Source organism: Aquarana catesbeiana, linkage group LG02 (genome assembly GCF_042186555.1).
Source record: "Aquarana catesbeiana isolate 2022-GZ linkage group LG02, ASM4218655v1, whole genome shotgun sequence".
Taxonomy (NCBI): Eukaryota; Metazoa; Chordata; class Amphibia; order Anura; family Ranidae; genus Aquarana; species Aquarana catesbeiana.
This window is the reverse complement of record NC_133325.1, coordinates 268,507,242-268,533,969: the sequence shown is the minus strand read 5'-3', so window position 1 is coordinate 268,533,969 and position 26,728 is coordinate 268,507,242. Positions and strand designations below refer to the sequence as shown.

Sequence of the window (26,728 nt, the reverse complement as noted above, 5' to 3'; positions counted from 1 at the left end):
TCAGAAGATTCCTCATTGAGAGTGGGAGCAGTGTAGAGAGACTGCTAAAAGAATTTTGTGATACTGGATAGTGGTGCTGCAAAGGCAAGCAAAGTACTAGCCAAACTTTGAGCCCACAGGCTTTGGTCTCAAAATTAGTCAGCCTCAAATTTATGGACAAAACAAAAAAGGAGCGCAAAGGGACACTAGCCAAGTGCAGCATCAATGGGTTTATTAAGATTAAAAAGCCAAATGCAAACTCACAGAAATATAAAATCAAAGAGCCATTCTACATTGGATGCAAGCCATCCAACATAAGAGCGGCTTGTGACAGCAAACAGCGTGTTGTCAGTGAGGAAGCCAAATCCAATGTTCCAGAAGGTGAGGAGAACCACTGTGGGGCACAAGGCAGGATGTGATGCCACACCTGGGATGGGCTGGTTGCTATGGTGACACGTTTCAGAACTCCAATTGGTTCTTTTCTCAAACCATCCATGGATGGCTTCCATCCAATGTGGCATGGCTGCAGATAAGCTCTTTGATTTTAAATGTATGTGAGTTTGCATTTGGCTTTTTAATGGTAATAAACCCATTGATGCCGCACTTAGCTGGCACCCCCTTGTGTTCCTTTTTTATTTCAGAGATTTGTTCCAGTCTCAGGTGGAGCTGCCTACTGAAGTACAACACACTTCCTATGGAATTTTTATGAACTTCTTATGATCATTTTATGAACTACCTATACTACAAGGGCATAGCTTTACATTTATCCAGGGGGGTAGAAGCTAACCTCATGTTGATGGTGCATTTGTTTGCACCTCAATTTCAATTGTTGTTTAAACTTATGGATATAGAATATTCTGATACCTGGAATCTATACTAGCTTCAGGGAAATTCCAAGAATTGCAGCATTGCTGAATGAGCTCAGCTTGACTGCAATGGAATCTGCATGCAGCCCATGAGTACAAATGGCTGCCCCATACAAAGATTTGAAGCTTTATATACCAGATCTTTCAAAAGCGTTTTCCGAAAGTATAATCAATGCGTAAAAACAATCTGGTAAAACATTAAGAGCTATACAAGATTGTCTAAATAAATCTGCATTGTAGGTTTCAGTAAAGGTTGTGAAAAGCTTTTGCTACTCAAAAAAAAAAAAAAATTAACATAATTCTCTGATTGGAATTAAATGGTGCAAAAGTGTGTCTTAGGCTTCGAGTTAATTGTTTAGCTATTAAAACCCCTCCTTTCATATTGTCATTCAGCTGCCTGCTAATTTGCATTTCAGTCTTGAGGTGTAGTGGCAGTGATTTCTGGGAAACTCTGATGCAATATTCTAAACATAGCAAAAAGGAGAAAAAAAAAAAAAAGCACAACACTATGACGTTAAGACACAGATGATATAACTTACACTTCAGTTTTCAGAAAATTTAAGACACATCATAAACAAAAGTAAAACACCATTCTTTTCTCAACATAATATGCAATTATAAAGCCAGAGATAAAGAGAAGACATAAGACATTACTCAACATTACTACTAAGACGATATTTAATAATCTACAGAGTGCGGTGAACTACAATAACACACAATAGCCGCATAGTGTCTACAGCATTTTTGAAAACATTCAGAACCACAGAAGGTAACTTGTATAGTATAAAAGGCAAAAAAGTAGATAGAAACCTACCAATACTGGTAGCTGGTGTCATGCACAAAACTGACCCTGCACGGCATGCAATGAGACGTGGAGAAAATGAATAAAGGGAAAGAAACAAGTTAGCAACACAGAGTTAAACTTTGGAGTGAAATTCAAGCTTAGCTCTAGATAGGCAGCAGTGAGTGCATACATCACTAAGGCCATTCATGGTTTCACATCCTTTTTCCATTCCAGAGATACAGGAACTTGTATCACCTCAACTACTGTAATGTTACAGCCACCCTCAGATAGCATTCTTTCTCAAGCTGATTTTTATGTGGCTTTCTCAGTCAGGGTTGTTAGTTTGTTTTCAGTAGTAAACATTTTGAGTCAATGCTATCAAATCTATCTGAAAGTAATTTTTAGTGTGACTTTTACATTTACTTGTATTTCATGTTATCCATAGGAAATGTCATATGAGTTTACTGATTGTCTCACAAGAGACAAACAAGTGCTTTTATTGTCATTGCCAAAAAGCCATTACACCTATAGCTTGTGTAATATATATATATATATATATATATATATATATATATATATATATATATATATATATATACATATATACACACACACACACAGCTGTGCTAATAAGTTTAAATACCTTGGCAGAATTTATGATTTCTTGGCCATTTTTCAGAGAATATGATTGATAACACAAAAACATTTCTTTCACTCATGGTTAGTGTCTGGCTGAAGCCATTTACTATCAATCAACTCTGTTTACACTTTTTAAATCATAATGGCAACAGAAATTACCCAAATAACCCTGTTTAAAAGTTTACATACCCCAGTGCTTAATACTGTGTATTGCCCCTTTACGATCAATGACAGCTTGAAGTCTTTTGTGGTATTTGCGGATGAGGCTCTTCATCTTCTCAGATGTAAAGCTGCCCATTCCTCTTGGATAAAAAGCTTCCAGTTCCTGTAAATTCTTGGGCTGTCTTGCATGAACTGCATGCTTGAGATCTCCCCAGAGTGGCTCAATGATATTGAGGTCAGGAGACTGAGATGGCCACTCCAGAACCTTCACTTTATTCTGCTGTAGCCAATGACAGGTCGACTTGGCCTTGCGTTTTGGAACATTGTCATGTAGGAATGTCCAAATACGTTCCATGCGCAGCTTCCTGGCTGAAGAATGCAAATGTTCCTCCAGTATTTTTTGATGACATACTGCATTCATCTTGCCAACAATTTTTACCAAATTTCCTGTGCCTTTGTAGCTCACACATCCCCAAATCATCATTGATCGACCTCTGTACCTTTCATCATAGGCCTTGTTGACGCCTCTCCAAATGAAGCGTTTATGGTTGTGGCCAAAAAGCTAAATTTTGGTCTAATAATTCCAAATGACTTTGTGCTAGAAGGTTTACTTTGGGATACTTTGTGGCATTTGCGTAGTAATGGCTTTCTTCTGGCGACTCAATCATGTAGCCCATCTTTCTTCAAGTGCCTCCTTATTGTGCATCTTGAAACAGCCACACCACATGTTTTCAGAGAGTCCTGTATTTCACCTGAAGTTATTTGTGGGTTTTTCTTTGCATCCCGAACAATTTTCCTGGCAGTTGTGGCTGAAATTTTAGTTGGTCTACCTGACCGTGGTTTGGTTTCAACAGAACCCCTCATTTTCCACTTATTGATTAGAGTTTGAACACTGCTGATTCGCAGTCTCAATTCCTTGGATATCTTTTTATATCCCTTTCCTGTTATATACAGTATAACTACCTTTTCCCGCACATCCTTTGAAAATTCTTTTGCTTTCCTCTTGACTCAGAATCCAGAAATGTCAGTGCAGTGCTGGATGAAAGATGCAAGGGTCTGTCAGGAGTCCAGAAAAACTCATTGACCTTTTATACACACACACACACTAATTACAAGCAAACAAATCACAGGTGAGGATGGTTACCTTTAATAGCCATTCAAACCCCTTTGTGTTAACTTGTGTGCATGTTATCAGGCCAAAATCACCAGGGTATGTAAACTTTTGATCAGCGTCATCTGGGTAGTTTCTGATGCCACTATGATTTAAAAACAGTAAACACAGTCGAATGATAATAAATGGCTTCAGCCAAACACTAATCATGAGTAAAAGAAATATTTTTGTGTTATTCATATTCTCAGAAAAATGGCCAATAAAGAAGTCTGTCAGTCTCCTCAGACTATAGCTATTACCTAGTCTGAGGAGACCGACAGACTTCTAGTGTGGTGTGGATAGAGCACAATCAATGAGAGCAAGCATGCATGTTTTTTTTTTTTTTTTTAAACATTAACACACATACTGTATATAAAAAAGTATCTACAGTAGCTTAAGCTGAATACACAAAATATATGGTTCCAAAAATGTAAAGATGACTAGAGGTTTCCCCTAAATATGATGTCCGTTAGGGAATGTACTTGCTAATTTCTTGTCACTATGCTCAAATAGAATCATATAGAAGCAGTAGTTTTCTATGGTGACTGCTAACAATTGTCCCTATTGTGAATGCTTTGTCTATTTAGAATACTGTGTCTGGGAGTGCTGTAAGCAGGTGATCCTATATGTGGCCAAACAGAGGATTGCCAGTACAGACTCTTATCACGGCAAAAGAAGATTATTGCTAATGCCCTTGGATATACTACCAGTATGCTATACTCTGTATATTGGATACAGATGCATTTTTATAATGTTGCAGCATTATAAATATTCAGAGGTAATCAAAATGAACAATACATCTTGAATTTTGTAAAACGTTTAGTCAAATATGTATATGTGTATATATATATATATATATATATATATATATATATATAATCTCAGCAATATGCATATTACACTTTGCCACCTGTATATTTGGATTTCTCAGACCACCAGTGGTAACTAACCCTAGGCTGCATTAACTATAAGGCAACACACTCATCATTTTTATCATTCAACCAGTGGTTTTAACAAAAATAATTTAAAAAAATGATCGCATCAAATGCATGGATGAGGGAATCCTCCTGCTGCACTATTGTTTTCAATGGCGGGAGGCCTTCCCCACAGCCAGAACACAATGAGCACTGCTGCCAGCTATAGTCAGCAGCACTGATCAATCAGGAAAAAACTGACAGGCTGGTTGTACAAAAGTTGATCGGTAGATTGACTACTGTACAACGAGGTTGTCCTTACATGGATCAAAACTCAGCCGGTCCCTGCTGACCCGCTGAATTTCAATCGATGTAGAATTATAAGTGTGAACCACTGTTATGTCCTGGTTCTATGTCCAGTCGTACACATAGAAATCAGGTTTTTATAACATAAGATTAACATAATAAGATTTAAATCAAGCTAGTTTCTATTTTTATATATAAAAAAAATTCTTGGAAAGACCACATTTCTTTTAATATTTACAAAAGTAGGCATAAGCATAGGACAGTGGGTGTAATGATAATATTGTATGTATAAAACAAATACTTTGTCCAAGATTGAAACCTTCTTTATTTTGAAAGAAATCTATATTCATCTGTGGGCATGCAATCAGTCAGGAATATTAAGTAATGTAGAAGTTGAAACTAGAACTGACTTCCAAAAAATTGTCCAAAATTAATTGTAGAGGTAGTAAAAATGTTCAAGTTGTAGAAAGAAAGTAGTAACCACATTTAATTTGTCAGTCTGTGTGTGACCTCCATCATGAGTTTGGGATCAAAGACTAACACAAAAGTTCTTATTTTAGTAAAACAGATATGTTTTAACCTCTGGCATGTTATTATTAAGTGTAAAGGACTTGACTCTTCCTTCCATCTATTCAAAACTAAAAAGAAAAATCTTGGTTGAAGTTAGGCTTTAAGTTTGAATTTAGGGTCGATGGGTTGGGTGGAGTTTAAGAGTTATGCCGCGTACACACGGTCGGACTTTTCATCTACAAAAGTCCAACGGACGCTGACGGACTAAAGCTGGCTGGTAATCCGATCGTGTGTGGGCTTCTCCGGACTTTCAGCAGACTTTTTCAGCCTCAAATCCGACGGACTTTAGATTTGAAACATGCTTCAAATCTTTACGTCGTAACTACGACGGACCCCGAAATCCGCTCGTCTGTGTGCTAGTCCGACGGACAAAAACCCATGCTAGGGCAGCTATTGGCTACTGGCTATGAACTTCCTTATTTTAGTCCGGTGTACGTCATCACGTACGAATCCGTCGGACTTTTGTGTGGTCGTGTGTAGGCAAGTCCGTTCGTTAGAAAGTCTGCTGCAAGTCCGCCGAAAGTCCGCCGGAAGTCCGCCGGAAGTCTGTCGGACAGGCTGTCGGACTTTTGTAGACGAAAAGTCCGACCGTGTGTACGCGGCATTAGTTTATGGGTTAAGTTTAGGGTTAGGGATTATGTTTAAAGGATTAGGTATAGGGATTAAAGATTAATAGTGACTTCAAGTGCAGGTTTAGGGGTTCACCTAAACTAAAAGGTCAGGGTTTAGGTTAAAGTTAAGTATACTGGTTACTTTATTGTTAAATGTTTGTGATTGAACCTAGTTTCTGGTGTAATAACCAAGATTTTGGTTTGCGTATACATTTCTCTGGTGCGAAAATTTCTTGCACCTCCAAGCCCCGTGCTTAATTAATACTAACAGCCTACATATTAGTGTGACTACCATGCAATATTTTTAAGACTGTTGTGTAAACTGATGAATGGCATTAGAGAGAAGCAAAGCACACAGAAAATACACATTGTTCGCAGAGGAGCTGTTAAGACATTCTTAAAATAAACAGCTGCAAGGGGAACAAATTACAGCTAGCTAAAAGGACCATAGCATAGCAAATCAGTCCCAGAACATTTATACACAAAGATAAACGAGTCAATTTAGTCAGTTATTTGTAAGAGATCAAGTAAGGCAAATTCTTAAATCACCTGGAAATAAGGCCTGAGTTTGCTTGCAGGCAGGATTATTGGTTATGAAAGGACATGCATTAAAAGTAAGGCAAAAACTTATTTTAGCACAAGATATGGAGTGGACATGTTCGTCCAGATAGCATTATGTACTTATTTTAAACAATGTGGGTTGTTTTACATTTACTCAAATGTTTTGGATTATGTAGTTAAAGTGAAATCTTTCACCCGAGGCTTAATAATGTGTAATCTAAATTTCTTCACTGAATATAATTGCCTTTCCAAACCAATTTAGGATAGTGAAAACAAGGCAGTGACAGTGGCATCTTTAGTCACAGGGTCAATCCCTTTCAAAAAGGCTGTATGTGTCTGCCTAATGCAGTCTTTCCAGCTGTACTGTGCTGTCATACACTAAGACTAAACCAAAGATGAAACAGTGATTTTAACTACTGCAATGCTATTGTAAATATATTAAATATTTGTGGGCATCACTTGGGTCAAGAACTCCTAACTTCAGGATTGATTCACACAAAACTGCACCTGAATGTACTTCAGCTCAGCTGAATGGGCTGAACAGAGCAAGGCACAAATTCTAACCATCTAAAAGCTTTATAATAGTTTTCTACTATTTTATGTTATGTTTGTTTTATTTGAATGAAAGAATATCAAAGCACATAGAGTAGACTGATAAGGCATACAAGTATTGACCTGAGGCCCTTTTTTATAACGGAAATATCCAGGGCTTGTACACGTATATGTACAGGAGTGCCTGGGAAACATTAACCAAAATCAAAAAAGCTTATCAGCCATTTTTATACAGTATTTTAACACCTAAACAATGTTTACAAGAAAAGCTTCAGCTGTGCACAGACCCTCAAAGGCATTGATTTACAGAGTGGCATAACGTTTTTATTATAACCTTAAAGCTGAACTGCAGAACCTAAGGAATCGAATGGATTCCTCCATCCATGCTGAACAAATGCTGAACTCCTTGGGCTACTATAGTATTCTGACAGAATCCCCGAACAGTGACTACATCTGACTAGATGAAGTCAGTGTTTGTCCAACAATTTTTCACCTGGCTCCTCTTCCAATTGACTGATCAAGCCAGGTGGTGTGGAGAGAGTAGGCTTTACTTAACAATTCAGTCATAGGTACAAAATCTATAACTTGCCAAGGATTACAGCAGTATATTTGTCATTCTCAAACCAATATTTGAATTAAGTATCCTAAAACAGCAGCATGTTAGTTTTAATTGCTGCTTATGGCTTGGCACTATTAGTTTTTGGCACAAGCTTTTCGAATCAAGATGGCCTTACAATTGTGTTAAAAAAAAAAAAAACACTGCACATTTTTAAAATACGGTGTGCTTTACAAATGTGTCTTATGTTTTGCTTACTCTGGGTCACCAAAGTAAAAAGAATACTATTCAATTGAATGATTAAAAATAAAATGTAGGGAAGACTTAACCCTGTCAAAGTTATGTGAAGGGCCCCTTGGATATCGTAGGCTTACATTTCTCATTTTATGAATGGGACCTAAAATGAGTTGTCCAGTGGACAGCGATATCTTTCCCCGGCTTTAAAATGGCTCCCGGGGATCAATTATTTCAAACATGTGCCTACCTGCAATATATCTATATGTTATCTTAATAATAATTCCCTGCACATAAGGAATCACACTGAGAATGAGGAGTAACACACAGTGAGACAATTAGGCTTCACTGAATTGCACAATGCACCAGACTAACATGATTGAAAGCACCGGGAGCTTGAGGGAGAGGTGCAAAGCTTATAGAAGGGGAGAACCAGTGAGGATCTAAGTAGTGTGTTGATGTTCATTCATAAACTACTGAGTAGGCTACAGCCAGGGAGGTGATGCAGAAAATTGCAGAGCTGCCATACTAAAAAGTGGAGTCAGCCATATCTCTACAATGTGACAATCATAATACTGGCTAAAGATTGGTGATATTTTTGCAAACAGTACATAAATACTGTAAGTATTTCAACTATCCACTTTGAGCAGGTATGAAATAGGGGGGTTGCCTTCAGGTTCTGTGTGCCGAAAGTCCATTTCTCTTATAGGTGGCAGTATAACCAGTTTAACCCATGTAACTATATGTATTTCAGTGTATAGCTGGAGTTCTAATTTAACTGAGAATATATTATCATGAATGAATAAAGCTGATTTGTTGTATGTATAAAAAGGTAAAGAGGCAAATAAAAAATTAGACTGCCTACAATAACTGGGTTTTAGCTTTATTTTATCTTCCTAAGACCCCTTTCACACTGAGGTGCTTTGCAGGCGCTATAGTGTTAAAAATAGCGCCTGCAAAGCGGCCTGAAACAGTGGCTCCATTCACAGCCCTCGGGCTTTCACACTGGAGCAGTGCGCTGGCAGGGCGTCAGAAAAAGTCCTGCCAGCAGCTTCTTTGGAGCGCATTAGGAGCGGTGAACTCACCTCTCCTCAATGGGCAGCGCCACCAAACCGCCGGCAAAGCGCCGATGTAGCAACGCTTTGCTGACGGTTTTAACCCTTTTTCAGCCGCTAGCGGGCATTAAAAGCACCCCGCTAGCGGCCGAATAGCGCTGCAAAAACGACGGTAAAGTGCTGCTAAAAATAGCAGCGTTTTACCGCTGACGCCCAGGGCAGCTCAATGTGAAAGGGCTCTTAGTTTGCTGCAATCTTTTAAGTCCTTTAAATGCACACAGACCATGAAATGTGAAAACTGCTACTGACATCACTATTACGTGTAGTGCCATCATCCGGTTTCCATGCTATATGGCAAATATAAATGTGCGCATATGTTTTTTGCCATTTTAATGCAGGCATAAAAACAATTAACTAAAGGGTGAGTCTACCTAAATCTGATTTTTCAAAATTTTTTTTAGCCAAGCTAAATCATTTACCAACGCTAAATTCTACACTTATGGAACACTACGGAATAAGCAGCAGGATAAGCCTAAATACCTTGGTACAGTAGTAGAAATTAGAAGGGACTCAGTTTGACAATTTCCACCAAAAGCAGGAGAAATAATTTTCAGGGCGGACTTTAACCACTTCAATATGGGGCATTTTCACCCCCTTCCTGCCCAGGCCAATTTTCAGCTTTGAATGACAATTGCACAGTCATGCAACACTGTACCCATATGACATTTTTAGCATTTTTTTCTCCCCACAAATAGCGCTTTCTTGTGGTGGTATTTGATCACCTCTGCGGTTTTTATTTTTTGCGCTATAAACAAAAAAAGAGCAACAATTTTGAATAAAAAAAAAGCGACAATATTTTTAAATTTTTTCTATAATAACTATCCCAAATTATATATATATATATATATATATATATATATATATATATATATATAAATTTCCTCAGTTTAGACCGATATGTATTTCATAGATTTTTGGTAAAAAAAACGCAATAAGCGTATATTGATTGGTTTGCGCAAAAGTTATAGCGCCTACAAAATAGGGGTCAAAATTTATGGCATTTTTATAATTTTTTTTTTTTTTTTTTTTACTAGTAATGGCGGTGATCTGCGATTTTTATCGTGACTGACATTGCAGCGGACAGATCGGACACTTTTGACACTATTTTGGGACCAGTAACATTTATACAGCGATCAGAGCTATAAGTATGCACTGATTATTGTATAAATGTCACTGGCAGGGAAGGGGTTAACACTAGGGGGTGATCAAGGGGTTAAATGTGTTCCCTAGAGAGCGATTCTAACTGTGGGGGCATAGGACTTGGGGAGGAGAGCGATCGGTGTTACTCTATACTAGGAACTAGGAACACACAATCTGTCTCTCCTCTCCCCTGACAGGACGTGGATCTTCCTGCTCTGTGACAAGCAACCTTAGGCACCCGGCGGACATCACGGCCACCGGTCACATGCATCGGCCCCCGAGTGACGTGGCGCATGCCCTATACTGTTGGGAAGCCGAGGACGTCATATGACGCCCGCCCAGGATTGGAGATCCCACCTGCGTGGGTAATGAAGTGGTTAAATAAAAGCTTGTTATATCCGGCACAATTAAAGGAATCTCTATAAATATATTCCCAACTTGCTATGTTGAAGCACAAAAATAAGCACATTCATGCCTTATACTGGTAGCTGTCAGGAGAGTAACTGTTTCCATGCATCATTCTGCTAACAACAAGCATCATATGGTCTATAAGGCAGCCATCCTGCGGATAAAAGTGTGCCTACCTAGAGACTTGCACATAACTGAGGCAGACATTTTGTAGAAAAAAGTAATCAGTTTAACACTGAATATTTATACGACATCAGTATTATCACTAGCTTCTTGTGATTTTTTTTTTTTTAAAGATGTGTACCTTTCAATTGCAGTTTCCAAACTTCTATCAAGTACGGTCACCATCAAGACCCTTGTAGTACCTGTATCACCAAAAGGTACCACTAAACTAGACTATAGCCTTATCTTTAATGCCTGTCACTCTACCTTCTCCATTAGCAACTCACTGAAAATTCAAAACACCTTCCCATCTCCTTGAAGTTTATTAGTAAGCACCCTATTTGTAGGGAGAAGCAAGTGCCCTCTTATTAAGAGAATCAGCAATAAGGTGGTTCTCCACCTAATTAGGTGGCTTTCCGCTCCATAATAGCCATTGTGGCCTACAGTAAGATACACTTCCAATGCAAAAATGCTAATTCAATTCTGCTAACACTTATTACTGGCAGGAGTTAATAGATCAAGCACAATCTCTCACAAGGAACTCCTGTACCTAAATCCCAAGTCTTTCCAAGTACAATCTACAATTATCAGTACCACCAGCTGGCCCTCTGCTTTGTCAAACCCTACTCTTTAGCATTAGTTCAGAGTACAGGCTTTGGTGTTTGTAACTAAAATTTACAACCACATGCAATAGCAGTCAAGAGTAGTTCAACTAAGTAGGTAAATAGTTATCTTTGACAGCAAACAATCAGTAAATCAGGCAAAAATATGTGCTAAGTGTTTTCTCTTCTACAAAGATTATTAGACATACCTGCTGGAAAAAATGCTGCAGGCTGCTGCAACTGTGCGCTGGCCAGAGCCTGTTGGTAGTGCAAGACACTAGGGTTAAAAAGTGCGCTGGCACCATTGCTTTTTTCTAGAGCTTGTCTCTTTGGTAAAGGGTGAAGGACACCAGGTGGGAAAGCCTGTTAAAAAGAATTAAATGATACTTGTAGGAATCAGAATGTTTTGACACACAATGAAATACACACATAAGAAAAATATGTGTTGTGATAAAATTTAAAAGAAAAATATCAATTAAAATAAAGATGCCTTGCCATGCACCTTAACTCAAACTGAGGCAATGCAGAATGAGTGAGATTTGGTTATTGGTAGCAAAAGCATGGTTTCTTTAATATTAAGACTGTAGTTGCAAGACTACAGAAATAAATTACTTTACAATTACTTTAGCATCTGTGTAAATCAGACTGTATTCCTCATTTTAAATATCATACTGTATATGGACACATATGAATGCATATGCTGGAGGATGCCATTTAAAAACATTCAATATTAATCTATTGCTTCCTGGTGTAACAAATTATTTTCATTTAAGACTTGAACAATTAACAACATAGGCAGTATTGCTTAAGGCTATCTTGTATACAAGTACTTCAAAATGAAGCTGTATTAACCAATGTAAAAACTTTTTTTTTTTTTTTTAAATATATGAAGAAAATGAAGATGGCTAATAACTTTGATAGCTCCTATACATTAAATTGTATGCATTGGTTGTCTCAGATGATGTTAAAAAGCAATAACAAAAATATTAGTTGCTTAATTGAAAAAAAAAAAAGCTACATGCAAAGCAAAAGGTGAAAGGTCAAAGTACCAGATCTACAGTTGCTTCGAGAGGTCGCTTCATTGCTTTGGCAGTCGACTGCGTCTTTTAATAACAGGCAGCGAGCACATGATGGCAGTGGGCCAATGGGATTCAAGCGAATTAACATACAGGTAAACAGCAAGCAGAGGTGCATCATGGGAACGGCATTGCATTGTGGATAGGTGAGAAGGAAAAAAATATTCTGAATGCAATATACAACATATAAAAACACTAGGCATGCACAACAACAAAAATGTTTCTTTAAAGAAATGAATTTTACACCTTGAATTAGTACTAAAGCAAAATGCATCTACTATACCTTAGTTAAAAGCAGATAAGAGAGTAAAATACAGATGTTTGAAACTTGGTAAATCAAATTAATACTGTATTAGCATCTTTCAGACTACAGAAAGCATTTGCAAATTGCAGATCAATTCATAGCAAGATTAAATGCCTTCCATAATGGCAGACAAGAAGTTAGTAGATTTTACAGTTTTAGCTGCCACCAACATTGTCATTGTATTTTACTACTCTTGAAAAGTATATTGATGCCTAGTAACTTTAAAGCAAATGAAATATATTATTTTTGGTGATCATTTCAAGTTCTTGTATTGCAAGATAATATAAAAAAAAAAAAAAATCAACATTTACACCAAGTTAAAGTAGACATTTATTTCACACACATATAAATATACTACGTGCATACAATAAAATATGAATAGGCTGTTTTATGTATGGGCTAGCTTGTCAAGGTTTCAATGCTGTGAATTAAGGATATGCTATACTATTACTACTTCTTCAATCATCATTTTAACTTAACAATTCCATACAAATGTATAGGAAACTATAATTGAATAAAGATAGCAGAAACATATACAGTATATGCGTGTAAAGTATGCTCTCACTAAGGCTAAAACAGTTGAAAGTTTATGCTTACAAGTGTTTGACCTTTCTGGTGTTAGTACTTGATACTTTTATGAATGCTAAATATACATCTTTTCCTACCATTTTTAGGTGTTTTTAGTACATGGCTGTAAATACTCACATCTTCTCTATAGAGAATGATGATTGTAGTAATGTACAAGACCTCATTCAACACTGAGTATGAGCCCAAGCATGTGCAGAAATATTTTCTACTAATATTTCCTACACTGTTTCAGCCAAGGAAAGAACAAATGTCACAAAAAATATTTTCATGCACTTTAAAAAAAATAAATGGGGAAAAAAATATAAGTACAACCGTACTTTCTCCATTTATATGCAAAACAAGTCCCCATCATTTTTAAATTCACCTGTGCATATGGAGATAAAACAGAGATTTATTTCTCTTGACTTTAGTAAAAATGTTTTTTGTACTGCTTAATTAATTGTAACTTCGAAATGAAAACCTAACTTCAACCATGTTGTTTTACAGCGTTTCTTTTTAGACAGAGCGGGGGAAAAATTAGTTTGTCAGATCTCCCCTATTGGAGAGATTTCTCATACTTCCCTGTCAGGGCAGGAAGTGACAGGAAATCTCTCTAACATAGAGACAAAAACAAAACCACATTTTTACTAGGGAATTTTCTATATAAAAAAGGACTAGCATGTATAGTGTCTGAGTAATCACCATAAAGCTATTTTCGGGCTCTACAAATACTTTCTCCTTCACTTTCTATTTTTAACACAATTTCACAAGCACTACAGGCTGTCAAATTAAACAAAGTATAATCATAAATAAGTATTAGGAGCAGTAGCATGCAGTGGCAAAACCACTGTCAGTGCTCTGTCATGAAATCCTGATTGTAAAGTGGTATATAAAATTACATGTAACTTATTTATTAGAAAGCTTTAAAATGCATTTGGCTAATGTAGCATCAAGTGCAACTGAAGCTTTTACCCAAAACCCTGAATACCCTATAAATGCTTAACATAAAAAGTAACATTAGCTTTTTTTGAATATTAGAGTGAAATATTTATTTATTTTATGTATTTTAAACAATAATACTGCACATTATTTTGGGTGTAAAACATAAATGGATATATAAAAAGCAACCTGAATGCATGCCAAAAAAAGGATAACATTTACCAAAGGAACATGGGTACAATTCACACAATCTCACATTTATGTGTGGCCTATACATCTAAAATAAAGCATTACAATTGTATCAACAGAGCAGACAGGTAAGTAAAAACTAATGGCTGAAGCTCAATGCACATTTTATGGCCAATTTGGTGGCTAAAGTGGTTGAAACCCATATATAAAAACAAAAAAAACCAAAACTGCAAGGCAAAGGCATAATGAGCTAGTATGCATCGCATACTAGCTCATTATGAAATACTTGCCTTAGATCAAAACTGTTGTGGCGGCCCCCGTACACCGATGTGACCGGCGACGTGTCTCCCGGAGTTATTTCCGGGTTTGCGGGCTCCGGCGCTGTGATTGGCCGGAGCCGCGATTACGTCACGCCCGCACATGCGTACGGGAGGTGCCAGTCACGGCACAGGCCCTTTAGAAACGGCATGATCGAGCCGTTTCTTCAGTGCACATGTGCTGATGATGTTGGCGCAAGTGTATATGGTAAATATCTCCTAAACTATGCAGGTTTAGGAGACATTTACAGTACCTACAGGTAACCCCTTATTATAGGCTTACCTGTAGGTACAAGTGTTGTAACTAGGTTTACAACCATTTTAAAGCAGCAAACCTTCAGTGTGCTGCAGAGTGTTTTCTTAAACTTGCAAACTTGGCTCTGCCTAGCAGGAATATTTCAAAATACTTTAATTTTGGAGGAAGGGAGCAGTGTTAATGACCTCACTTCAAGGAAGAACAACAGTAAACAGGGGACGTTCTAACCTTCCTAATTAGTGCACCCCACACGCCAACACCAGAGCCACTGGGTGGTGGAAGTCTGCCTGCCAGCGTTTACAGCATTAAATTGTTAAATTGTTAGATGATCAGTCTGGAATGTCAACAGGTTAAATATCTAAACTATAGATTGCTAAAAGATCTTTCCCTATCAAAGATTCACCTAGATTTCATGTCACTCAAGAATGCATGCTAATGTGCACTGCAGACAACCCTGATAGAAATAAAGGCTATATATGTATACTTCTGTTTTTCCCCACAACAGATCTAGATCTGTGGAGGTCTACACTACTTCAAAACCATCCTGGTCACTAAATTTCAGCAGGATTTTTCAGATCTTGCCCTAAAAAATAAGGTCTCATGCAGGCTTCCTTTTTTTTTTTCAAAACACCTTCAAAATGTATTGCCAAGGTTTGCAATGTGTCTAAACCGGATCTAGGTGAGAGGGGGTTATCAGCATGCATTAGAAAACGGTGTTATAAATACATTCCTATACCTATTATAGATTGTGTTTTTTATTTCCAGTAATATGCCTTTCATTAAAAGAACCAATATATATGGCCTCATTCACATGAGGCGGATCCGCTGCCACGGAGTCTGCCTCAGTCCGCCAGCTCAGCGGGAGATCTCTCCGTTGATCTCCGCTGAGCCGGCAGATGACAGGTCCCTCTCTGCTCATTGAACGGGGAGGGGCTTGTCGAGCGCTGTTGGTTGCTATGGAGAGATCGGATGAAAACAGACAGCATGTCCGTTTTCATCAGATCTCACCCGATATGATCCGCCAGGGACGGATGTGAACATAGGGCCATCCGTCTGATTTTAATGAATCAGACCGGGTCAGATGTCAGTGGACATGTCACCGCTGACATCCGTCGCTCCATAGACTAACATGGAGCGCACGTTCAGGTCCGCCTGTCAGTTTTGTCAGTTCATGTGAAAGGGGCCTTCAAGTCTACGTTTGTGTCATTATTTGGTACTCAGTCGCATGACAATAATTTAACACAATTTAAATATATTTTCTTGCTATTTCAAATGCTTCCTACTACCCAGAGAAAAAAAGACCTTCATGACTCAGAAGCTGGCAAGTGCACTAGCAGAACAGCCTAAATCCTTCATTGCTGTAAGGACATGTGGTGTACTTTTGTGATAAAATCTTTTTCAAGGATAGAGAAAGAAAACAGTGTAGTGTGTGAAAACTGAGAATCTATGACTGCTGCACACCCACAGAAAAAAAAAAACTATATTCACTAAAGGAAATTAATCCCAGCAGGGAATGCATATCTGGGGTCAGAATTAACGTGTATTGTTTTAGGCACACCAAAGTAGAACTCTAGCTATACATCTAGAGTAAATTCACAGCCAAAATATTTGCAAGTGAAATGTTTTAATCAAACAAAACATTTGTAAATCTTTATAGATACTTTTAATTTTATTTCAATCAGTGGCCTAAAGCCTGTACACACAGGCAGAATGTCAGGAGAAAAAAAAGCCCAACATTCTGCCCACGTGTATTTCGGTCTATGCTTTGGCTGGCTTCTGTCAGATGTGCTGGCTGGAAAACGAGCAGCCGACCGAATCCCGATCAGTACTCTCACCCAACGGCAGAATGTGCTGATTGAAGTGTTCTGGCGAGGGGGCCGTTCTTCTGTCAGAACACAACAGCTCAGCGGGGGAGAACGCTAAACTAACCTTGCATGGTTAGTACAGTGTCGCCGACCGTTACATGTGTCAAAGTTACTTTCCTTCCGCTGTCACCTCCTGTAATCCTCCTAAGCTAGCCAGTGGAATCAGCAAGCAGGTGTGGTTTACAGTGATTTAACCACTTCTGGACTGGCTCACACCGATATACGTAGGCACTTTTAAGAGGAATATCGTTGTTATGGCCATAACCCCGGTATCCTCTTCAGTGAGCGGTCCAGTTTCAGATAAAAGTGGTCTCCGCAGCGGATTCACCGCAAGATCACTTTTATCGGTGGAGGGAAAGGGGCCTCCTGCCGTGCTCCGGTGCCCTCCGCCGCTTACTCGAGCTGCCGGCAGCGGCGGAGGCCATCGGGTCATTTTCCATGTGTGGAATGGAGCTGACAGAGGGGAAGATGGCCCCCACTCGTCTCCATACCATTGCAGGGCAAAAGCGACATCAAAACACTATTTCCACCCATAGCTCTTAAAAGGGACATTTAAAAAAAAAAATGTAAACAAACATTTTTTTTATTGCATTTTAATGTAAATATGAGATCTGAGGTCTTTTTGACCCCAGATCTCATATTTAAGAGGTCCTGTCATGCTTTTTTTTTCTATTTCAAGGGATGTCCCACTGAGCTCACGTGCAGAAGTGAACGCATACGTGAGTAGCGTCCACATATGAAAACGGTGTTCAAACCACACATGTGAGGTATCACCGCTATCGTTAGAGCAATAATTCTAGCCCTAGACCTCCTCTAACTTAAAACATGCAACCTGTAGAATTGTTTAAACATCGTCTATGGAGATTTTTAAGATTTAAAGTTTTTTGCCATTCCACGAGCAGGAGCAATTTTTAAGTGCGACATGTTGGGTATCAATTTACTTGCCGTAACATCATCTTTGACAATATAAAAAAAATTTGGGCTAACTTTACGGTTTTACTTTTTAATGCAAAAAAAGTGTATTTTTTCGAAAAAAAAAAGTGCACTTGTAAGACCACTGCGCAAATACGGTGTGACAAAAAGTAGTGCAACAACCGCCATTTTATTCTCTAGGGTGTTAGAAAAAAAGCAATATATATTGTTTGGAGGTTCTAACTAATTTTCTAGCAAAAAAAAATATTTTTACTTGTAAACACCAAATCTCAGAAAGAGGCTCGGGCCTTAAGTGGTTAAACTGCACCATGTGTCCATGCCTACAGAACATCTTTCATTCACCCTTGCAAACAGTGGGGGATTTAATAAAACTAGTGCACCCAGAATCTGGTGCAGCTGTGCATGGTAGCCAATCAGCTTCCAATTTCAGCTTATTCAATAAAGCTTTGGCAATAAAGGAAGTGGATTGGTTTTCTATGCAGAGCTGCACCAGAATTTGCACTCACCAGTTTTAGTAAATAACCCCAAATGTGATAGCCTAGTCTGTGACAGTGCCTGCATAACCAGCAAATCACTCCAGATGACAGAGCCACTCAAGATCAGTGGCTCTGGAAGCAAACCTTGCCACATATCACCCCTCTGCTCAAACATCCCCAGCTTTTCAGATCCCCTGCAGCATATCCCCATGCACACACATCCACAGCAACTTAGATCAGCAGCAGTTTAGCTCCCTGTTGTACATACATCTCTGCACAGGAGAGTGAGGAAAGGAGAGGTGACAGCTACTACATGGAGGTTTCTCTGAACTTAATGGTTAGGAATGGGGGTATGGTATTGTGTGGAGAAGAGTGAAAAGATGCACACTGGAAAGAGATTAAGTTCCATCTACCCACTGCGGGCTGTCAGACAGGACTAGATTAAGCGTTCACACTAGAATGAGATGCGGGAAAGGCACATTCCATGCACATTCCCCACACCACGTTCAAAACGCACTGCCTTTGCGGTCTGCTGTCGGTGCAAATACATTAATGGCACCCCAAATGAAAATTGCAAAAGCAGTGTGTCTGCTGGCCCCAGATCACATGATGCTACGGTTTTTCAAAAATAGTGCATGCACTGCTTTTTGTGCTTCTGTTGCAATTTGCAGTCCATTCAAATAAATAGGCTGCAAAATCGGACTGCAGAGGAACGCACAGGAACATGGACTGCGTTACTGGTCTGAATCGGCCCTAAATGTGATCACAAAGAAAAGCACACCGGAATTTGAAAACTCTTGTTGAATCCCCCAAAGGAGCCAGTACACATAGCACTTGGTCTTGTTAAAATGTATGCAGTGTTTTTTTAAATAAAATTACCATTCCTGTTCTGTCAGTGGTGGTTGTAGCTCCACTCTAGGTTGAAGCCCAATTTATGGGCATTCCCATGTGAGCAGGTACAACCAGCACAAAAGCCATCCCCTCTTTATTCTGCATATCTGCTCTCTAATTGCATAGCCCTCTGCAATCTTTTTTACTGAAAAGAAAGCTACTGAGCATAGACCTGCATGCTCGCCCACCAGCCTATTCTGGATCAGAAGAGAGAAAGTACTGTTGTAACTTTTGGCTTGTGTTGTGAATGACTGTGCTGGACAGCAGAGCAATTATTCACTAACACACAAGCCCACAAAACACATACCAGCTACTACACTAGGGACTAAATACAGAGTTCCTGAATCTGACACAACAATCACAAGGGGTGGGAAGGTAACCTTACTATTCCTTATTTTTCTGAAATCAAAAATAGGTTTATAAATGAAAAATCCAGCAATAAGTGTAGAACCCCTTATAATGACCTTAGCAGGTATGTCATAGAGAAGAAAAAAGGGGGTTCAACAAGGACCCCCTGGGCGGACTTTATAGGCACAACAAACCTGAGAAAGCATAATCAAAATAACAATATATTCAATTTTATTAAATATAAATACATACAATACAAAGACATTGACAAAAGATAATAAAAAATCATCTATATAGAAATATACATGATGTCACATCGGGGCTTGTATCATGTATATTTCTATATAGATGATTTTTTATTATCTTTTGTCAATGTCTTTGTATTGTATGTATTTATAGTTAATAAAATTGAATATATTGTTATTTTGATTATGCTTTCTCAGGTTTGTTGTGCCTCTAAAGTCCGCTCAGGGGGTCCTTGTTGAACCCCCTTTTTTCTTCTCTATAACATACAATTTATACGGATGTGGCCATAGGAGTGTCCCTTTTTTTCTATTTTTTTTGTCCTGACCGTAGCAGGTAGTTGAATTTTTTTTTTTGTCATCTTTTAACCACTTCAGCCCCGGAAGATTTGGCTGCCGAATGACCAGGCCATTTTTTTGCGATTCGGCACTGCGACGCTTTAACTGACAATTGCACGGTCATGCGACGCTGCACCCAAACAAAAGTGATGTCCTTTTTCCCACAAATAGAGCTTTCTTTTGGTGGTATTTGATCGCCTCTGCGGTCTTAATTTTTTGCGCTATAAACAAAAAAAGAGCGACAATTTTGAAAAAAAAAAAAACCCACAACATTTTGTACTTTTTGCTATAATAAACATCCCCATTTTTTTTTAAAAAAAGCTAATTTTTTCTCAGTTTAGGCCGATTTGTATTCTACATATTTTTGGTAAAAAAAAAAAAAAAAAAAAAATCGCAATAAGCATATATTGATTGGTTTGCGCAAAAGTTATTGCATCTACAAAATAGGGGATAGATTTATAGCATTTATATTATTATTTTTTTTTTTTTTTACTAGTAATGGCGGCGATCTGCGATTTTTATTAGGACTGCGACATTATGGCAGACACTTCTGTCACATTTTTGGGACCATTGGCATTTATACAGCCAGTGCTATAAAAATGCACTAATTACTGTAAAAATGTCACTGGTAGGAAAGGGGCTAACACTAGGGGACAATCAAGGGGTTCACTGTGTTCCCTGTGTGTGTTTCTAACTGTAGGGGGAGGGGACTGACTAGAGGGGATGACAGATTGTGGTTCCTAGCTATTAGGAACTCACGATCTGCCATTCCTCACAGAACAGATTTGTGTGTTTACACACACACACACACACACGTCCCTGTTCTGCCTCTCTTGCCCGTGGTCATCGTGACCATCGGCCACGAGCATCGGCACCCCCGCAGTGCAGTGGGTGTGTGCGCATGCCTGCTATCCAGATCCCGCGAGCCGACGTATAGCTACAACGGTTCGCGGGATCTAGCCGACCTGCCGCGGTATAATGACGGCGGCTGGTCGGCAAGCGTTTAAAGACCTCTGCAAATATCCTACTTTTATCTCAGGCCAAGTGTAAAGGCTAAGTTCCCCTTTGAAACATGTTATATGTTCCACCCATATTTAGGGTGGAACATGTGAAATGTTCCAGTTCCTGCATCCTTTTCTGCCGATCTCCCCCCCTCCTCTGTGATGGAGGGCAGGGGATCTTCTCTCCGCACCAGCTGTCACAATTTAAAGGACAGCACGACCATGTAGGGCTACGGCCACGTCATTCATTCACAGAGTTCTGTGAACAAATGAATGAATTACAACTACCGTCGGTCTTCGTGGCCAACAGCTTGTAGTTCTCAATGAACTGTGAGGACGCTGGTGATTGATCTCGTAGTTCGATGCTTTCTGCCATTTAATAACTGCCTGCCTATATCAGAGGTATGGACAGACAGTGTACTGACAGTCTGCAGGGTTCCTGCATGGCACGAGCGATCTGTCGATTGTGGGTGCAATGCTTTACAGGCTCCAGTAGATAAAATAAATGCACACTTTTTTTTACCTGCAAAAGAGATGTGCATTTATTAATTTTTTATAAAAGCTGAACTTCTCCTTTAAGGCCACATTTACACCGTTGAGGTACATTAAGACACAATATTAATATGCATCAATACACATTGTAAGGCACATTGTATTAAGGCAGCCAATTTATTGAAATAGTTGTCAACGCACAGCAACACAGGCTCCATCACCCAATTTCCCCCCAAGAGATGAAGCTCTGCTGTTGTCCGTCCATCCAATCATGTACAAAAATGATTTTTTTTTCCTTGCACATTGTTTATTTTTCTTTCTATTTTTTTGCAAAGTGAAGTTTCACCACATTTATTGAGTTCTGGAGCAAATTTCCACGCTCAGTGAAATTTCCAAAGCAAAGCGAACAGCCTATTTGCCTTAAGTAAATTATTCCTAATGTTACAGGCAGAACCATGTCCCCTATTTATTATATTGGTGATTTGCATCCTCTTGAATGAATTTAGACAGTAACTTGGATTTTAAAAAACATGGCCATATTGACATAGAAACTGTATGCGCATAGAGACAAGGAGATGCAGAGGTGTACCAGTTCTCTATAAGGAATGCTTTAGCTAAACTTTGCATTGACTATTACTACAATAGGTTACTACAATACTGTAGCTGCTAACTTTTAATATTAGGACTCTTACCTGTCCAGGGATCCCGCAATGTTGGCACCCCAGCTGATTTTCGGAACAGCTCTTGGGTGCTGCCGCCGCCATTCATGAAGAGGGAAACTGGAAGTGAAGACTTTAGGCTTCACAACCGGTTCCCTACTGCGCATGCGCAAAGCGCGCTGCGCTTTCTAACTGGCCCGGTGGCGGAGGAAGGAGGCCAAACTCTGAGGGACGTCACAACGGTGCAGTCTCCCAGAAGTGGGGACAGGTAGCTGTCAAAAACAGGTACCCGTTCCCCCACTGAAAGTTGCCAAATGTGGCACCGGAGGGGGGGGGAGGAAGCAGATAAGCAGAGCTTCCACTTTTGGGTGGAAATCCGCTTTAAAGAAGCCTTCAGCTACAAGAATATAATTTAATGCAAACTATTTAAATTTAAAGTGTTTGTATACATAAGGCCGGCCATGGATGGTTCTAATCTCGGCCGGTTCAGCAGAAACAGCCGAGATTCGAACCGTGTATGGGCAGGTTGAATGTACCAAGTTGATTAATCAACTTGGGTACAACCAGCCTGCCAGATTTTATGTGTGATTATCGCAAGCTGCTGCTATAGCCACTTGCAATAATCGCTGTCATTTTTAACAGTATTAAAAATCTTGTGCATTGTCAGAGCTGCAGCCTTAGTCACCTTTACTGTTCTGTTGAGCAACCTGTATGCATAGCAAGAAATTGGATAAAACAATATTTTCCTAACCTCACAATAATTATACTATATGCAATAAGAGACTTTAGAGTCACAGAAAAGCAATATGGAAAGTGTGTGTACTTTGACAGTGCTACTGAATGTGGGCAGGTACTGGCACTTACCATCACTGTTGCAGCTGCAGCAGCTGCTTGTGCTGCTACTGCAGCCTGGTTGGCTTGATGTTGTGCAGCTTTGATTTTGGCCTGCAAATGTGCAGGAGGGTGAAAATATTTGCATTTCTCCCTCATGCAGCGACCCTTAATGTAATCCATACAAACGGTTACAGTGTTATCATTTGTATCAATCATCGTGCTGTCTGCTGGGTGAGCAAAGCGGCAATCAGTCTCTCCCCGTGCACAGTTTCCTCTCTGAAACTCCCTGCATACCTACGCAAGACACACAAGGACACATCACTGAAAGTCTGCCTAGAAACAGGTTATATATATATATAGATAGATAGATATTGTACTATTACATACAGCTAATGTCTCATTTAATCCTCCTTTTACAAGGGCTTTAAAGAATACATTGAGGTTTTGTTACAGATTACAGCCTATTTTTTTTTTTTTTAATTGCAATTACAATTTTCCCTTTCTTGCACATTTTTGTAAATATTGATTTTGACCGTTTAGCTTGATAATAAAGCCACTTTGGAAAATCTCTCCAACGTTTAATTTAAAATGCTTACACCACCCTGAACCTGCAGTAAGCCATATGCTCCATATGTAGCAAGTTTGTGTCATAAATGTCATGCTAGGTTTCCCCTGCAAATGGCACTAGAGGCAAAAAGAAATCTCACAGAAGGTCCTACAAAGTATGGTTGGAAGTAGGGGTGAAATCTATTAGCTTAGAGAATCTCACATTTAAAGGACAATTCTTCTATTAAAACATGTTACAAAATATATATATATATATATATATATATATATATATATATATATATATATATATATATATATATATCCCATTTCCCGCCCAGGGCAGTGTAAACATTATTCTGTCTGCATTCACTATCCTGTGTCTTCACTGTAACAGACACAAACTAAGAGCAAGGTAGACATTTGCTTCAAATACCTGCTAATTTGAAACTTTTCACTGCCAGGGGACAATAAATGACGATTTCTTTGTTGCAATTCACTATTGTAATCAGTGGATATCACAAACTTCAGGAAATAAGCAGTCCCTGTATACATTTAGATACGTTACACCTTTCACCTTATTAAAGGTTATTGTAGACATCTAGATATACATCTAGATGGGTCCATGATCACTTATATATTCTTAGTCTTGCTCTGTAGATATATATTCTATACACTTTAGCTAAATTCATGAATGAGCTGACAGCTTTTAGCAGTCTGGAATCCCCAATGACTGAGCTAAAGCATAGAACTCTCCTAGCAGGAAGACACTGAACAGGTATTGAAAGAGGAGCATATGAATGTTTTTGTACAGATGCCTTGTCTGCAGTTACAGTGCAGATTAAGACAAGCTGAATATAAACAGAGCAAAGCTTGCACTAGACTGGACCTGTGAAGACAGCTCTCAAAGAAAAGGGAAAGAAAAGCATGAGGTGAGAGTTCATATTTTCAAAGATGCTTGTGTATGGATATCTTTTAAACTGATTTTTTTTTTTGAGCAGGGATGAAACCAACACTTACTTGCTACATATGCCATACTTGAAGCATATACTGTGTAAATCTCAGAAGCACAGGGTTTTAGGCCTGTAATACAACCACAACGACACAGTTGATTCTTGCCATAGTATCGAGGCTCATACTTGTGGACAACAAAACCCAATGGATGGCTAATACAAGATGTAAAAAGGGTGCTGCTGTTTTAAAGGGCCATTCAAACAATTTTACAAATCCATATGAAACCAATGAGACATTAAAATAAACATTAGAGAAGGACACAATCGGAATACAATATTCTTTACAATACAATTGTATGCAACTTAAAAAGAAGAACAGTCAAAGGTTAAAAATGACCCCGCAACACAACAAATGTGTACAGTCCCTTTATTGTTAAGATTAAAAAAAGTATACAGTCACTTTATTGTTGAGGCCAACTTGACTTCTGCTTGCTTCATGAATGTCTGCTATTGTTTACTAACGAACTGTAAATGAATGCACAAGAGCATGGAACTTGTGTCTCTGTGCCTATTTATGGCTGACAGAAGCCTACCGTTCCCAGCAGACTTTACCCTGCTTTTGCTCAGCTGTAGTTTACTCTGACTGGCATGGTGAAAAGGGAAACAAATCTCGTGGAAACCATTCAAGATCACAGATATTCTGCTTGTAAATGTGAATCTAGTAAAGGGAAATATGAAGTATATTTTCACTCTATTTATATGAAATACAGTGGAAACAAAAAGGTATATTTTTGCCTTCCCCAAAAAACGTTTGCCGATTATTTTCATTATAAAACACTGAGACAAAGAAGCTGATTTAATAGAGCAGAAGATGCTCATTATGCAAAATTCATATTCACTTAGTTTAGTGAAAAGGACGGTTCTTTTTCATGTCAATCATCCAAACTGGGTGGAAACCAAAATCCTATTTTTTCCCCCTTTTATTATCTTTGCACACGACTGGGTATTCCAAGGGAATACATACTTATTTTATTTAAAAAGCTAAGTAAATGATGGTGAACTATCACTATGCAAAGTAAAAGTTCAATTTTCATAAGCTAAAACTGAATTTACTGTACTCCGCAATTATATGCAAGCAAAACTAGAGTTTTTAATATCACTTGCACATACAGTATACCTGAGCATTCAACGTGAACGCTACTTTACCGTCTTTACTAAGCTAAGAGAACACCAATTTAGCAAATTAAATGTTCTTTAGTCCTAATAAATAAACCTCGGGTAAGAAAAAAAAAAAAAAAAATTCTGGCCTTGAATACAGCAATGAGGTGAGGATTAGGTAATTTAGCACTACCCCAGGGTATAATAACAAATGACTGAACATTAAAATCTCTGGTAGTTACAAAGATTTTCCAATTTGGAGAAAGGCAAATCTCTGCACCATCTGCTTCTTGACAACCCCCCCCCCTTTTTTTTTTTAACCACAATGTGCAAAGGAATGAAGCCAACAACCAAGTGAGTTGTACAAAAAGAGGTGCAGGTGGTACTGGCACTGCAAGGTATAGGAAGATATCTCCCTTCACACTGATCAGGTGATGCCTTTCAAAAAGCATGCAATATGTTGTGCACAACTTTTTTTCCCCCTACTACTTAATAGCATTCAGAGCAGGCACAGCAATGTCAATAAGACACTAGGGCACATAAATCTGTCTGCAGACAACTATATTTATTCTTTACATTAGGTAATCTTAAACCCAGTGTGTTAACACACAGTTGAGCTGTTTATATAGATATATATATATCTATATATAGATATATATATATATATATCTATATATATATATCTATATATAGATATATATATATATATGTATATATCAACATTTCTGACATGGTCAGAGCTTTGCTGTATAAAATAATTTCGTTATGGCTTTTTCGGCTCTTGCCGAACAATGCGTTAAGGATACATTGTAAACTGTACCTCCAATTTATCGGTCCTGAGAAGTTTCTGAGTAGCAGTAGAACCAGCGACTGATACAGGTGGACTTCCCGGAACAATAACAGGTGTGGAGGGCAGCATTTCAGTTGGAACCAATCCAACGCCAGGTGTCATTTGAGTAAGATATGGAGCAAAGCTAAAAGCTGTATTTGTTCCTAATGCTGGACCTACAGGAAATGTGGGCTGAAAGAAAA

The 26,728-nt window shown here is 38.6% G+C and overlaps 1 protein-coding gene across 21 annotated transcripts in view; it reads right to left on the bottom strand.

Annotated features, from left to right (window-relative positions):
* Positions 1-26,728, bottom strand: part of MBNL2 (muscleblind like splicing regulator 2) — a 249,671-nt gene that overhangs the window by 12,778 nt on the left and 210,165 nt on the right. For 5 of the 21 annotated variants that reach the window (XR_012241579.1, XM_073614390.1, XM_073614387.1 and 2 more), the window contains 5 exons: positions 26,517-26,717; positions 23,070-23,333; positions 12,361-12,414; positions 11,521-11,674; positions 1,660-1,695 (listed from right to left, as the gene is read on the bottom strand). Coding sequence is in view for 18 of the 21 variants with exons in the window: in XM_073614390.1 (XP_073470491.1) it covers positions 1,660-1,695; positions 11,521-11,674; positions 12,361-12,414; positions 23,070-23,333; positions 26,517-26,717 (709 nt within the window). In the remaining 3 variants the exon portion in view is untranslated. The remainder of the gene's footprint in view (positions 1-1,659; positions 1,696-11,520; positions 11,675-12,360; positions 12,415-23,069; positions 23,334-26,516; positions 26,718-26,728) is intronic. The other 16 variants (XR_012241580.1, XM_073614391.1, XM_073614396.1 and 13 more) reach the window with 8 other exon arrangements.